The sequence below is a fragment of the Corvus kubaryi genome, unplaced genomic scaffold (genome assembly GCF_017639235.1).
Source record: "Corvus kubaryi isolate FWS band 111438036 unplaced genomic scaffold, C.kubaryi_AGA036_p1.0 split1-37296, whole genome shotgun sequence".
Lineage (NCBI taxonomy): Eukaryota > Metazoa > Chordata > Aves > Passeriformes > Corvidae > Corvus > Corvus kubaryi.
In genome coordinates this window covers 19974899-19991822 of record NW_024582075.1, presented here as the reverse complement: position 1 = coordinate 19991822, position 16924 = coordinate 19974899, and the positions used below count along the sequence as shown (strand labels likewise).

Sequence of the window (16924 nt, the reverse complement as noted above, 5' to 3'; positions counted from 1 at the left end):
AAAGAAAGAGCTACATAGCTGTAGCTGTACAGTGATGAACTAGTCATGAGTGTTGAAAGGATGTGGAATGCTCACACTGTAAACTAGCAGGGACTTGAAAGAGTAGCTTTAAAGATGATAAGGATTGATAGAAAAAGCTGAAAGATAGTTGGAATAAAAAGGAGCAAACTTATTGAAATACCAGGGTGTCATGCACGACTGTTGCAAAAACACTGGCAGAGTTTAAAGGGCTTTGCAGATGGGCTGTATTGTGCTTGTGGTTTTTTTTCATTTAGAATTCAAATTAGCATATTTTCTCCTTGATCTTGACAGATGCAAATTAGACTTATAAGTGCATAAACTCAGTTTTATAAGAAAAGTAAAGTTTTTACGACTAGCAAAAAAACCCCTCCAAAAATACTAGTTAAAACAATCAGTTATCCATCTAGATTTCTTTGTACAGGTTACGTATCTTGGGACAGAATTGTCAAAATTTAGTGTTGATGAAGTATCAGATTCCAGTGACCTGGAGTTACCAACGCAGGAAGGAAAGCCTGTGGGTATGTACCACTTAAAATCTAATATTCTCCATGACCAAAAGCAGCAGAAAGTGATTTCTAAAGAACTTAAAGCCCCAAATTCCTGTATTGCTTTCCGATTTTTTTTCTGCAGTATATGGTTATCACAGATCTTGATCTTGAAATGTAAATAGTGCCAGAACTTGTACATGAAATCTAAAAATGTACACTTCTTCCATAAATTTGTTGTGTGAAGAGAATAGTTACTGATTAGTTGGTTGCTATGTAAAAAATTTTTATGTAACGCTTTATATTAAAATATTTACTATAAAGTGAAGTTTCTAGTAAGCTATTTTAATATTTTTTATTCTATTGCAATCTCAGATACACTAGCATAAACTTTAATCTCATACACATCTTCAAATCATACTGAATTACCTGTGTGGTGGAAAATGCCAGTATGCCCACGCAACGCTAATAATTAGGAGGATATTTTATTCTCTAAAAATAAATAGTGAAAAGAAACAAAGTGCATTGATATGACAAAATGACACTGAACAATTTGTTCAGACTTTAGAACTTCAGTCCAATTTTGATAAGCAGTGTGTTCTCAGGGAAACACAAGTCCCCTTGACAGCCAGTTGTACTTGGAGTCCATAAAGCTTTTAGGGCTTTTGGGATTGGTTCTGTTGATTTGGTGAGATGCTGCAATTCATGTGAACTGAGATACCAGGGTCGGTCTGTTGTTAACATACTGAAAGTAAATTAAAAGATAATAGTTCAAAAGAACTAACTTGATAGTCAAACTACCATGTTCTACTGGTATTTGCTTCTGGCTAAGAGCATCCAGATGATGAGTTTATTTTGCCCTGCCTCAGTAACTTCAGTTTGTACCAGGTGTAAGTGACTTAAGACGGGATTTAGTTCCCTAACTTTTTAATAGGCCTTTGAAAATTTCACTAGTTCTTCTGAATTATTTGTATTCTGAAAAATGTATGATAACCATTGTAACTTCTAGAACAGAGAAATCAATTTATTCAAAACCTACTCCTGACAAACAAAAATCAGCCTGAAGATCAGTAAGTGTTTTTCCCAAGTAGTCCAGGGTCATGTGGAAAAGAGTATTTAAGGAGGATTTTTTGCAACGTGTAATTTAAGATGACAATAACCACTGCCTAGCCATTAGTCTTAGGTGAGAAGTTGAGAGAGGGGAAGTCAAAGTGTTCCCAGTTTCAGTTCCGTTTCCGATACTACATGGATATGTAGGACATTAAACAGTACCTTAAATTGCTTTAGAAGAGGATTAACCTGTTGTTTTGTGAGTACAGTTCTGGCTGGTCATTGGGCAACCCTCAAATAGTTTCTAAGCACTCTGTTCCTGAGTTAGCTTGTTCCAAGTACTCTTTCCAACAGGTACTTTGCCTGCAGCCAGCCTGTTCAAAAGCAGACAAAAGTTTGCTGGTATGGATATGAACTATTCTGTACTGCTTGCCTGGAGATATTCCCAGGCACTCTTTTATCTTCCTAATATGCTTAGAATCTGTGTGTATGATACAGTAGAATTTTTTTCTGCTTTTTAGAGAATGAAACTTCTTTTGTTCTTACTGTATTAAGGAATTAATTTTTTTTTCTGTGCCTCCCAGAGCATTGTTAAAAAAGAAGACTGGGGCCTTGAGCAATTTTGGAGGAGAATGCTATTATTTTAAGTACTCCTCCCTCACTCTCCTTGTAGCTTCCCATACCTTGGTCCAGTGTTCATTGAGCTGCTGTATGAAGAGCATAAAGAAGTGGGAAGAAAATTATATATGTAGTGGCTGCGTCTAGCCATCTTGTAATAGAAAGAAGCAGCTACCAATGAACTTTTTGTACAGCCCAGTTTAGGAAGCATGTCCCAGGAACCTCTACAAATCAAGGCCACATGTCAAGATGAGAAGAGTTACTGTTCTGTGGAGGCCAACATAAGAAATTATCCAGTTTTTCAGCTTGGTTGAGATTAATAAGGTTTATAAAGCATCAGACTTCTAGCTACCTTAGGGGTGTTAGTACAAAAAACTTGAAGAGCCCATGAAGTAAAGCAGTCCCAGACCAATGCAGTTATTTAATAGAAGCATTAGAGATTGCAATATTGGAATTGGTCATCTAAATCCTAACTAAATTTCAGTGTATGTCCCTTATTTGAGTCTGAGTCTTTAGTCTCTTCTAGGATCATGCTAGCAGAAAGCAAGAATTACTGTATTTAAGCCTGAGTGAAAACTAAACATTAAGCAAATAAGCAGTATTTTTAGATTATCTGTATATAGAAGAACAGAAGAAACAGTTATTATACGGCTTAGAATTTCTCTGAACTTTCTGATACTTGTAATGATGACATACTGTTTTCTAAAAATGACCAAGAGTAACAAGGATTCAGAAGCAGATGTCGGCTGAAGAACAGATGTAAGTTGCAGATCAAATGTTGGAGTTAGATACTTCACATTGAAATTCCAGGAAAGTGGCTTAAAAGAAAAGCTTATTCAGTTGTTACAGTAAGTGTGATATGCACATTCATTTTGCAGATTGCTATTTCAGAAAGACAGTCTTTGGAAAACAGCATGACTAGTCCAATTCTTGTGCTGATGCAATCCGTTACTGCCTTTAATAACCATTAGCCACCTGTAAAGATTAAAACAGCTCGTGTTCACCTTTAGTTTGTGAAAGGTCCCAAAGCTGTATGGAAGAAGAGTGTTTTTAAGAGAATCCAAACAATTTATTAATGGCTGAACCATAAGCTGTTTTGGAAAGTTTATGCTAGTGTTATTTCATGTCTGGAGTATAAAATGATCAACTGAACTCTGTAGGAATGCTTAAAAGCAAGTAAGAAAGTTGTGTGATAATATGTGATATGGTATGTTTCTGTTTTCCATAAGGCAAGCAATGAAACACATACATTTAGTAGGCTACTTTTCAACTGAGAGTTTTGTAGTGTCTATTGTAATTTTGCCAAGGAAGATACAGATTTAAAAAAAAGAAAGCCCCAGTCATCTTACAGCAGCAACTGCTGGGCTGGTAAAGGAGCTAAGTTGAGTCTGCCCTTAAAAGTGTTAGCTGGTGTAAGGCTAAGTGAAAATATAGAGAAACGAATTAAGAAAAATAAAAAGCATAGCTCTCTGTGCATTGAATCCTCAGTGTTCAGTGATACTTTTTGTTCTTGAACAAAAGTATCTTTTCATGCTCTCAGGAAAGAATTTTATCACAAGGGACCCCAGTACTGTCAGAGTCCTGGTAGTGGCTCCATTGCTCAGCCTCTTAGGAGCTTTGACCTGAGCAATATGCAGCCAAACACTCTATCCTTGCCACAAACACAAGTTGTGAGAGGTGTGTGCTGCAGGAGAAGCAGCTGTTGCCAGGGAATTTATGAGTAAGTGGTTTTTTAGCAGTCTAAAAAACCTAATGGTGGATGCAAGGGCTATGAAACAGATACGAAAGGAAAAAGGAAAGTAGGTGGCATGGAATTGATTTGTGTGTGGGAGGGAAAGAGTACTGGGGAAAAATGATGATGCTGCTGAGGGTTTGGATTGATCTAAATGACCCAATAGCAACGTTTTTCAGAGCTCAGTATGGTCGACTCTCCTGTGTCCAAATTAAAAACATTTTGCTATTTTGATGTAGTTAACAAAATAACTTCATGTAATTTTGAGTACTCAGTTAAATGTCTCAAAAAAATAATAGCATAGAGAAATGTCTTCTGAATTTAGATGGAGAAATATGATACATAACCATTGCTAAATAATCTCATGTAATCTAATTTAATGGGTGATGTGGAAATACTCCTGAAGATGCTCTGACCTTTGTGTAATTGACCAAGCTTGTAACTTTGTGTTTTCAGAATTGCATTTTTACATTGATTGCTCATTCAACCCTATCTATAATATTTATATGATTTGAATAGTGTCTATTGCACTTGATTTGGTATTTTTGCTTCTACCACCTGTGATTACACTACAAAGGGACAACCCTGACTGACCACAGTGCAAAGTCAGAGTGACCAGCTCAAACCCCAGTGCCAGATAACACTGCACTGGCATGGGTATCAGTGCCAAACCAGGTCTGCTGTGGGAGGCAGTAAGACAGAAGTGAATCTAATCTTTGTCGGTCATCGTAAACTGAAAGTGCATCCACACTTTTAAGTAATTCTTAATGCTTCTGTACACTGGCCCAACAACTACTTTGCAAAGAATTAAGCTGAGAAACCTCTGCAGAAAATGCTTTGTTGTCCCACTTTTTTTTTTTTTCTTCAATAGAAGCAAACAGGCTTAGTATCTTTAATGACAGGGCAGAATATTTGGAGGAAGGTGGTCTTTGAAGTTACAAAAAATAGATTATGTAGTAGATTGCTTTCACATTTACTTATATCAAAAAACCCAGGTTGAACTGCTCTTTGATATGAATTGAACAGTAACAAAGGTTATGGCTTATAGGAGTTATGCTTCTCTGCTGAACAAATGAACAGCCACATTGATATTTTCTGCAGTATTGCTACTAGTTTGGCTAGTAGCCGTATTTCAGAAAATATGGCCACAAAATAATGGTTTTGTAGCATGTATGGTCTTTGCCATCCTACCATCTGCGTGCTCAGTCCTAAATGGAAAAGTTACAGCAAGAGTGTAGAGAAATATTGCAGCAAAACTAACCATTAACAGACAGTGGAGATAATGCAAAATTAAAGATATATATTATAATAAAAATTAATAAATTGGAAATTTACAGGAATGTTGTTCCATACATAAGTTTTTGTTCATACCTACTATAATTACTCTGTCAATTGAAGAAAAAAAGCTGCTGAACACGCAGTATAATACATAAAAAACTTAATCACCATCTCAGTTTTGACATCTCTGCCTTGTGGATCTCAAATCTTTGGCATACAGGTCTGAGGAGAAGCGCCTCAAGTTTCACAGTCTGACCAAATTTTTAAAAATAAACTGTAAAAAGCAAACTCCTATTTCAGAAGGAAATTCCTTTGCAAGCAAATGTCTCAGGGTTAGTGTTTCATTAAGTTTCTTAAATGAAATTTTGCAAGTGCTATGAGAAGGCCCATAACCCATTGATGGATTTGCTGCATTGGTTTGCCCTCTAGTTCTGTTTCCAGAGAACTGGACACATACACAATGCCATTGCTGTTTTACTTTGTGCTAAATAAAATCTGAATGTAAAGCTCAACTGTGTAAATTGGCTTTAAACTAGTTTCCTTTGTGTGGTTTACTAGTCCTGGAAAATGATAGAAAAGTAATTAATTTCAGGGTTTTTGCTAGTCAGTCTACCTGTACTGTGCACCAGTACAAGTTGTGATGTTGAAATGGCTGACTTAACAGGAGAATATTTAAATCCATGTGAATCATTCCAGTAAAATGAAACTTAGCTGTTACGTATGTCAGTACCATCCTAGACAAGCGTAAAATTAAGCTACTAGAAAAAACTGCAGGTGCATATTTGCAACAGTCTTCCATTATACTTTAAATTGTAAACTTTTCAGGACAGGGATCTCATATGCATATTTGAACCATCAAAGATACTTTGTAACATAGTCCAAACGACAAATCTAGCCCATTGTACAAGGATATATTTTGTGCTGTAGTGTACTCCACATCAGAACCCCGAGTTCTGGTTAGGCTTAGACAATTATGTCAGAAACTATGTTCACTAGAAAACTTTACTATTCTCATCTTCATGTTTTTGGAGGAAAGCTGGAAAAAATGATGAATAACATTAGTGGTTGAAAAGTCAAGATGTAAACTGAGAACCTCAAGTTTATTATTTCTAGGGAAAATGGCATGGTTTAAGGAGCTTGACTCTGTATATGTGAATTTTTTGGACTGGGTATTATTGAAGTAGTATCTTATCATACCATCAATAATGGCAACAGTAATGTGAAAGAAAAGTACTTGAAATATTTAAAAACCCCCAGTGGACAAACCACATACAAACAAAAATAAAACCCTGACATCTAATATATATTTTCTCCTCCTTACCTGTAGTAGAATATTCACCAACTACACTATGTCCCCATTTATGTGACTCTGAAAGACAAGGAGATGAAGTATATATTCTTTGTATTGTGTACTTTGGAAGAAAAGTGAGACTGTAGACAAAAATGTCTATCTGTAATATTTTTCAGTCTCTGGGGTATTTCAAGATGCAACTATTAAAATGTTTTCTCTTCTTTATGGCTTACAGACAAAATACTTGAAAGTACTTTCCAATACTGTAAAGTTCCAGGCATTTGCTTTATGTCCTGACATACTTTGCAAAGTACACAGTTCTGTCTGCAGAATTTACAAAGCTGTATTTTCCAGTAACTGCATACCATGGCTGAGGTATAGGCTTCCTTCCTCTTGCTTTCCAAAATCCTCTACCTGCTGTTATTTGACTATTAGCAGGGTAGAAGGTAGAATGTCACATGACTGATTCAGACTTGAGGTATGTGGCCAGCAAGAGTCAAACAAAAATCACATTTCAGAGGGCCAGAAATTGTGGGGAGGTGGAGGGGGTGGAGGAAGAAACGACTATTAGGGACTGCATATCATGGAAGCCAATTCTAAGTATTTAATGTCTGTATTTCTTACCTGTAAACCAGGTTCTTCTGAAACTGGAAAATCACTTCAGAAGAAACCAGATGATAATGTGATTGCGCAGAATCATGGGCTAACATAGGTTCAGTGGGACCTTTGGAGGTCTTTAGTCCAGCCTTCTGTTCAAAGTAGGACCAGTTTCCAAGTTAGATAAGGTTTCTCAATGCCTTGTCCAGTCAAATTCTGCTTATTTTCAGGCATGGGTATTCCTATGCTTAACCATGCTCTTGATGAATTTTCCCCCATATATCTAGTTGGAAACTTGCTTGTTAACACTTGTAACCATTGTTCCTTTTTGTTTGATACAGAAACTGTGTTCCCCTAAATCCAGCTAAGAGTACTGAAACTGACTGCTAGTTGAGTGCTTTGAACATTGACTTTCTGGCCGTTTAACATTGTGAAACAAGTTGTAAAAAAATCCTTTGATAACTGACCCATCTTCTTAATTCATCAGGTGCACTATAACATTTTCATCTGCTTTGGTGGTCCCATGGAGACTGCAAAAAGACTGAGGCAAACAGAAATGTTGTAGATAATCTTCCTAGAACACATCTTTTCTTGTCTTCCTTAGGAAAGCAATAAATGCAAGGCAGTGTGATACACATCAAGCTTCAAGAGGCATTGGCTTCACCTGCTGCTTTGCTTTAAACAGAGAAGACAGACTATTTTGACACCACATTGGTAATCTGAGGTGAAAGTATTTAGGAGATTACCTGATGATTTTACCTTGGGAAGTGTTCAGATTTTTATCACACTTTTATCTTGTTTTCTTTCAGGAATCACTTTTAACAAAGTTAGGACAAAGCTTTTAAACAAAACAATTCAGTGTTTCAAACAGCACATGATTATAGTGTAGGAGAAGGCTCTAGAAGTTGTTCTGAGGTTGTACGTAAAACTCAACAAATGAATCACAGTCACTGTAGATTTTGCCAGTGCATGAAAAACAGGAGAGGTTGGTTTTTCAAATGGCTGTTCTGACCTGAACTGAAACTTGATTTATAACTTGTCTTCTGGTTCTTCCAATCTGCATTTCAGTCTGCTATAAACTGCAAGAATTTTAAAGTGTTCTGGCTTTTATTACCCAAGTTTGGACCTGGAAGTTCTTATGTACTATCTTGGCACATTAAGTTCAGGTTTTCTAAAATGACTAGAAAAAATTTTAGAGAACCATTTTCTTTTCAAGTGAGTATACAAGTGAATCATTATATAATCAACTCTACAACAATAACATAATAAGTTAAAAAGAAAGAATCATATGCTGGGAACCTACACCCTTCTAGTCATACTAAAACAGTCTCCTACAATTATTTTTCGTGCAATCTTTGTGCCTTTTAAGAAAGGATACTAGTATACGCCTTTGTTGATGTTGAGCTTAAACTCGGTAATTTGATATTTAAATAGGGTGATTGACTTAACTGAGAAACTGAAAGGTCATCTGGATAGCTGTGTAAAAATATTTTTTGTGAGAAAAATGGGACCAGCCATTTTGTTTCATTTTAGAAGTACTTATTTTATTTTATTTCTTTATAAATTCAGTCTTGAACATAGATTATATTATGGGAGGATGTACACAGTTCTCAGTATTGGCATGTATGTCAATTATACCTTTTTCACATTCTGGGGAAGAAATCATGTTACATCTATATCAAAGAAGAGCTACTAAGATTTAAATTGTTATTTTGTTTCTCTGAGACAGCTATTGAAACGTTGCTGGATTTCTACAGTACCTTGGCGGACTTGACTTTGCCACCATTGTTCAATGAATAACCTAACAATATCTTGATACACCAATCCAAGGTCCATGAAAAATAATCATTCAGAATGTGTCACATACTAAGTATTTGGTACTGTGGAACAGCCATATACTCCAGGATATGTAGGAGAAGACAAAAAACAGTTATAGTATAAGATCATGATATAGGCAGAAGGTTAATGGAAAATAATATATTCATTTCACTTATCTGGACAATGCTTTAAAGAAAGCTATAAATAATATTTCTGTTATACATTTTTCAGTCATTTAGAAACAGATGAGCTATTAACTGTGTCTCTTGAAAAAGTATAACATCTTTGGGTGCTTTTGTGAGAATCATACTTTCTACCACATAAAACATAAAGTAATTTGAGATTTCAGCGTAAACCTTGAAACTGATGCTTTAGAATAAAAGTCATGAATACTTGGTCTTTAATCATACCTGCAAGTCCTTTTCCCGTGCAGACACAGTGCAACAAGAAAGGCCACTGTTACGGAATACTTTGAAAGAAGAATGATTCTAAACACCTAGTATTTTTTTCTGCTTTATGACATTGGTTTTGCCAATCTCACTGGAGGACAAAAAGAAAACATGAATTTCTGAGGAATACTATCCCTTGAGTGGAGAAAGAAATGTTTCTTTCTCAAATATAGTGTTTTATCTAGAAGCAGTGGAATAGGATGATGAATTGTGAAAGTATGAATTAAATTCCACATTACTGCTATAAAAATTTCCGTTATAGGCAGATGATGAACTGAACCTACAGATTATCCATGGTGAGTCATACCTGGTATGTAAAGGAAAAAAACATAGGCTAAGGTACTATCAGGAGATGCTCTATGTCCTTCTGGCACTGTTATAGCTGTTCTATGAATTATCTGGTCATTATAGTCCATTAAGGAGCTTCTGAACTGAAATGATTTATTTATTATAACGATGCTATAAATAACCTTTGATTTTTTTTTCAAAGGTTCATAATTACCAATGCAAAAAATGCAGTGTGCATAATTTAGGTCTCTTGATAGATTAATTCTTGGGGAAAAGGTACTTTTAACATTGGGATGGAGATGGACACAAAGGATCACAATGCAATTAGCCAAAATCTCTGCTGGCCCGTATCCTGTAGTGGGTGGACACCACCGTAACTTTAGGTGTCTGACCGACATGGTTAATCTGATCATTAGAAAAAGATGACTCCTTACTGATTGGTTTGTAAGGACAGAGACCTTGGACTCCAGCATTTACAAGAGAAAAAAAAAATTGACATCTATATCATGGGAAGTGAATCAAGAACTGTGGGGATACCTGAAGAAAAGTGAATGCATTTAAAGGGGAAAAACTATTAAATTACTGGGAAAACATTGTATTTTGTCAGAGAAAGTTCTGGTCTTACAATGGCAATCTGTCCACACACATCTCTTTCCAAAATACCAGGTCTCGATCAACTTTTCTTTCCATTTGATAAGTTATGAATACAAATTAAAAAAAACCCTGAAGAACACAAAAGGCAGTTACTTGATTTCACTCAAGCCTCAGTAAAATATTGAGTAAAATAAGTTATTGATGTGTCTGTAACAGGAACCATTGATATATTCTAATCTTAGGGAAAAAAAAGAGCTATATACCAGGCCACTACATATCTGGGTTAAAGGGAAATAAGGCATAGGAAAGCTTTAGTTTCAGGCTAAACTGGCCTAAAGCTCATATTCCTCTAATTGAGATTTCTTCTTCATCCTTAATAATTGTAGAATATAATAAACCAGTACCATGTTGAACTGCTCTGATAAGCTTTTCACCTTAGTTAGTAAATTTCAGGTGTTAATCCGGGTCCTAATGTCCAGGTTCAGTGTAATAGGTAATGGGAACACTTAATCTAAAAAAAAAGTTATTTTCAAAATTATCACCAGCGTGGGCAGAATTATTGCCTCAATTCAGTAGCAGCCTTTTTTTAAAGATTCAGATGGCCCAAAAATGTTGTTTACGTGAAGTGCTGGCTGTCATTTCTGAGGCCTTTCTTGGCTGGAATTGGCAATGCATATTGGAACTCCTGGATTGTGACAGGTCTTTTCTAAGTTCTTGAGGGGAGTGTGGATAAGGCCCAAGAAACTTGAAAGCACTTAAGACAGATTTTTGTTCTATTAATACCTCTCTCTGGCACCCTAGATCAAATGCTGTCACCTTCAAGTGTGTTGTTCTTAGATCTTCTCTTTGCTTACGCATCTGTAGCCCGTGTCTAGACTAGCTGTGCTGAACCAGATCCTTTTGAGTCAGAAGAATGAAATATCCTGTGACTTTGCCAGATATTGCATATCAGTTCATCTTTCCATCAGATCTGATAATAATCATTACCTGTTTTACAGAAGTATTTAAACTGGATTTACTGATGCCTGTAAATTTACTCAAACATGTTGCCTAAACTACAAGAGCATTTAAATTCTTTTACAGATAATTTGCACCAGTAAAATAGTTATAAAATGCTTAACTGTGTTTTTGGATAGCCCTAGTACTTTCTTGCTTGGGAAAAATAAGGTAGATACTGGTGGGATTTTTAAGACCTGATCTTTCAGGAGCTATTTTAATGATGAGAAAATAGTGACTCTGCTCTGACGTGGCAATCTTATCTTCACTGACTAACCTTTATGCAACCTTTAGACACTCAGTAGTTGCACCATTAATGGGAATTCTCCTTAAATACAATTTTCAGATTCTTAGCAGCCATGGCAGACAAGGTCTGGTAGAGATGCAACAAAATGGAAACAGAAGTTGAAAATGTTCGGAGTGGTTTCAAAACTATAAGACTAAAATAGATGCCTTCAAAGACAGAAGAGATGTTGATAAGTAGGATGGAAAAACTACGAAGAGACACATGTGTTTTCCCCATATTTATTGGAAAAAAAGCTCATTCTGATATTGATACTTTATCTTACAGTTCATGAAGATTACAGAAAACTGACAGAATAGGACAGCAAGGTTAGGAAAGCAGAGAAAGACCCTGCCTGTGTGTCTAAATTTACTAAGTTTGCTTTGTACCCGAGGTACTGAGTTTTGGATAACAGTATAGGAACCTTTCTTGGCTGCTTAGAGCCTCTAAACTGCCAGTCTTTTTTAAGGGGATAAGACTTAACAGTCAGCAAAATGCAGGAAGAAAACATCAAAGTGGGTATCAGAAGATTAAATATAATAGCAAAAGGAGAGAGAAAGGGGAGAAAGACTTGAGAAAGTAAAATGCAAAGGCCATTAATCATCTGTGTCAGAGGAAGAAACATGGGGACCAAAACACTGATTCATACCTACTGGGGAAAAATTACTGTCTATGCATATAGAAACTTCATTATCAAGCACTGGTGTCAGAACTGAGAAAGGCAGTTTTAGAATGTATAAATTACTGTGGTTTTGCTAGATGTTGACTGTTATCTAAAATTACTGAAAAGTAGAGATTATAGAGATTAGATATTTTAATTATTCACTCAGGCAAAGTATTTGTGGTGGAATACTGATGTTTACTTGACAAAATGTTAATCCATAATAGGTAAAACATAAATTTGACACAAAGGAATCAACAAAGAGAGCTGTTAGCTGCTGTTAAAAAAAGTTACTTCATTAGATTTATTTGGTCTTACCTCTCTTACACTTTCATATTTGAGTTGAGAATTTTTAGTCAGTAAGTTAAATCATTGCAGTACAGAAAAGAACATCTTTTCTTCAATTATTATCTATCAATACAGGATGTTAAATTAACTTTGGGCTTTGCTAAGAATTTTCCCTCTACTTGCATACAAAATGTGGACATTTCAGAACAAAAACCCCCATTCTTTTCAACAAACTAGAGCAGGTTGAAGTCATGCCTATCATGTCACCATATACTCAGCATTAATGAAAACATTTCATCTCAATTTCTGCCAGTTTATTTTATTAAAAAGAATCCTAGACATACTTTAAGATCATTTTTAGGTGAACTTGTCCTTAAAACTATTATGTGATTTTTTTTATCCAAGTATTCCTTGTGCCCTTTAAAACATAACTTCTAAATGAGTGTATAAGTTGGCTTCTTCTGGTGTGACTGACTGCTGCTTTGTAAGTGTGAGGAGTGTTGTGATGTAACTTTTCGCGTGGGTCTTGTGTGCAGCCTGCCCATCTTTGTTGCAGTCAATGATACTTAAATATATTCCAGACATCAGATCATACGTTTTGTCCCATTATGTACTGTGTTATGTGTACTGAACATGTACCGAGCTTGTAAGATACCAAATACAATCCTGTCGTCATTGGTCAGAAGTTTTGCTCTGAGTGTCATGGATCTGGAACAACACACATCCTCACACACCAGACTCTATTTGTACTCCTGAACACCAGCTTTTTCCTTCTAATAGCACTTTGCTACTTTGCTGGCTTTGGGTGTGCTCCTGGAACTCAGGAAATGGCAGGGAAATTGCACCAAGACATGGAATTAAAAGGTCTAACACCTGCCAAGTAGCACTGTTTGTTTTATCACTGGCACCAATGATGTTGTCCATTCAGTGAATATATTTTGCTTTTTAGAATCAGTGTAGTGACACAAATAAAAAACAGTGGTAACAAAGAAAGATTCTTGGGATGGCATATGAGCGCCCAGTAATAAGTACAAGCTAAATGGCCAACTGATGTCATTTTAAACATGTTTTCTCTGCATTTTGACAAGGATTTATCTTGACTGATCTAATAATCCTGAAATACGTATCCTGTTTTGCTTCTTGAGACACTTGAATGTTGTTTGGACGCAGTATTTTGTTGTGGTTTGTTGTTTTGGTTTTGTTGTTTTTTTAAACAGAAACCATCTCCACGTCCATGAGAGTTCTCTCTCTTGACACCATCTGCTATGTGTGACAGTTCTGCCCTCACTGGCAGTTTTCTGTGTTGGGCTGGTTGTGGCAGCTCAGCAGCTCTGTTACTTTGTGCAAGGATACTGAAGGGAGAAAGTGGGGATGAAAGATGTATTAAAGTAACTCTGAAATCCACAGTTCCAAGTGCCTTTTGGAGTCTGTGCTGTTATGGAGCAATGTCTTCTAATATTTCTTACTGGTGGATCTTTACAAAGTTACTTTGTTACTGATTTTTAACAGTGAAAAAAGTTCCACTTCTCCTGTACTGACACAAGTGCCCTGAATTTATGCATTGCAATAGTTAATTCAGTCCAGCAAATACTTGAATATTGCAAATACCTATTGTTCAGTCCTGCAGTTTCTTCTGTACAGGTGTACACTTTCCTTTTTATAAAGTCGTTTTAGGACGGTCATTCTCTATGGGAGAGATTCCTTATTTTGGGAAAGTACTTTAAACATGTCTCTTTGTGGACATAATACGTGAAATTCAAGCAGTATCAAAGAACAACTGCATTTTCCTATTATATAATTGGAAATGTCTGGAATGGCTTCTCAGGCTGAGCACCAGGAAGTGTAGTATGACCCTTGTCTCATTGAAGGCTGGGTCTGAGTGAGGTGTAGTGGTAAGATGTCGCAAGCCTTACCTCACAAGATTCCTAGAGGACATTACAGATTCTTAGGGATCACTAGTGCTTACAAGGTTCTAACAAACTGCAAACACCTTTCTAGGTAATAGTGCCAGTGATTGCTTTCCATTATTGTAATTTACACTCTGTAATCATTTGCATTCCTTTTCAACAGGCTCTTCTGTCCAGTTCAACTCAGTGGAAAGCCGGACACATTTTCTTCAATTCCATGAGACAGTACTGGTACATAAAGAGGAATTTCTACCATGCTCTGCAATGGAAAAATACTGGAGTTTCTACAAAGAATGCAAAAATTTTGGATTCTGAAGACTTCTTGAGTGCTGAAACTTTTTTCTTTGCCATCACTTAAAAGTAAACAATTGAGCTTTTAGAACTAAGTACTTTGTTACTGTCATTTTGATAAATCATTTTTCCAGCACTTGGAATGATGGAAAGTTTGTTTGGGTAAGTGAGGAACAGGGAAGTACTGAGTAGCAAGTAAGGATAACTGTCAATATTTAATTTTGTGCTGCAAGATTAAGAAATGGGGAAGTAGATAAGACTTACACAGTGATGCTCATTGTGAATTATATTTCAGGTTGATAACGTGGTATGAACTTTTAAGTTTTAATTTAAGAATAAAGTAACTGCCCATGCTTGATGGGGCAGCACAGAAACAGACAGGCATCAACACTGACAGTCATTTCTTACACTGAAACCTTGAACTGCTCTGGCTGAGTGTGTGCTATCAGAAATGGCAGTCCATATTTGTGTAAAAACATAACCTGTTAATTAGGCAAAAAATCAAGATAAGCAGCCTTCAAAATCATCAGCAGCTTTGTTTTATGTGGCATATATATATATATAAAAACATTTGAGAAGGGGGGCAGGTTCTCAGAGAGGTTAAAAGGGGAATCTTAGCTACTGGAAGTGCTCAGGAAAATTCCATTAATGTTCCAGCCAAATCTCTCTGATAGGCAGAAAGTGTGCTGGCATAGGACAGGAAATGCTATTAGCCTGTTTGCTGAACACGAATTTCGCCAGTTAACAGTATCTTACATATTCATCCCAATGTCTGGAGGATTTCTATTTGTTTTAATTTTACAGTGTTTGAATCTGCTTTAGCAGCATATTTGTAACACATTTGACTGTTATTTGCATTCAAGTGGCATTCTTGCTCATTCGTTCTTTGGATTATAAGAAGAGATGGAATAATAGTATCTGCTACTCCTAACTCCAGTGAATAGGATGGGAAGTATCTCCTGTTAATACATAACGTCAGCAAGCTATTTGGAGTGTGAAGAGCTCTTCTGCAAAGATTTTATTAGTGTCTTAAACAGAAGTTTGTTTGGGGAAGTGAGAGGGGTCTGATGTGCAGAGAGCTAGAGTACTGTGCCCTAGGATGCATGAGCAATCATAGCCTCATGGGCTGTAATATTAAAGAAATGCAAATGGCCTGGAAGTCAAAAAAGGTAAAAGCTCCCTAGTGACAGGTATTTTGTAAAGTCAGTTTCACAAAGAAAGAAAATGGAGTGGTCTCACAACTGCAGCAGCAAAACAAACCTGAAGGCATATTGTTTCAAAGGAAGTGCTCATTCAAATACTGCACTTTCACTGAAAAGTAAAAGAGATTTGACTGTTAAAATGACCTCTGAATTACCTGTTTGTTTGACATTTTTTTCTTTGTTGCAAGATGTCTAATAAAATTAATGTACAAGAGAATTTGACAGTAATATTTTGGTCCATTGTATTAATGTGATTACATGACCTAAGGCAATCCTAAGATGCAGTGACAGAAAATTGAATTGATTCAAGCTGAGCAAAGAAGTAAAAATGCAAAGTGCTACATGAAAACCACTGTCTCGTACAGATGCTGTATGTAAAAGTAATCTACCAGTGAGGCTTTTTTCAGTTTTTAAACTGTATATAAGCATCTTGAGAAAAGCATTAGCTTGACAATATATGGCTTAATATGACTAACAAATGTATGATTCTGCTCCCCAAATCTTAAAACTGTGAATATTCTCTAATCTCCCTGCTGGAATCCTTTGGTCTTTGTGTAAAGACCTATTAAGACTTAGAAAAAACTTAAACCATCATGTTTTCTCGTTTTAAATTTATACTTTTTAAGTGATTTTTGCATAAAACTGTAAGTGGTTGTCACTGGTCAAAGATAGGCAGCTGTTAGTGATGCTAACTGCAGCAGAGTAAAAAAGCTTCGACTCACAAGTGGCAGTTCATTCTCCCAGCCCCTCCTGCTGCTTTCATGATTCAGTTCTTTTATTTAGTAGACCTCTTCTCCATTTCTAGACTGTGAGTTAGCACTTACTTTATGTGGTACAGGCTAAAGTAAAAAAGGATATAATGCAAATAGTAAGACAAAACTCCTGGCATTCTGACTGCTCTCAATATTCACATGGGAAATAGAAGGAGAAAAAGATGATGCAGTGAACAAAAGCCACGAATTCAGATTCATATTTCCACAGAATTATTTATTTATTTATTGCTGAGATGGAATTGAAAAAAAATTAAGCGGGGAGATTAATACCAGTAAGGAAGAATGCAAGACTCAAAAGAATG

The 16924-nt window shown here is 36.1% G+C and overlaps 1 protein-coding gene across 3 annotated transcripts in view; it reads left to right on the top strand.

The window, feature by feature from the left end:
• The window catches only part of ANKRD31 (ankyrin repeat domain 31), a 64705-nt gene extending 48628 nt beyond the window's left edge, over positions 1–16077 (top strand). For 2 of the 3 annotated variants that reach the window (XM_042012945.1, XM_042012946.1), the window contains 2 exons: positions 443–539; positions 14520–16077. In XM_042012945.1, the coding sequence (XP_041868879.1) occupies positions 443–539; positions 14520–14671 (249 nt within the window). In that variant the 3' untranslated portion in view covers positions 14672–16077. The remainder of the gene's footprint in view (positions 1–442; positions 540–14519) is intronic. The other variant, XM_042012947.1, reaches the window with a different exon arrangement.
• The last annotated feature ends 847 nt before the right edge of the window (positions 16078–16924 follow it).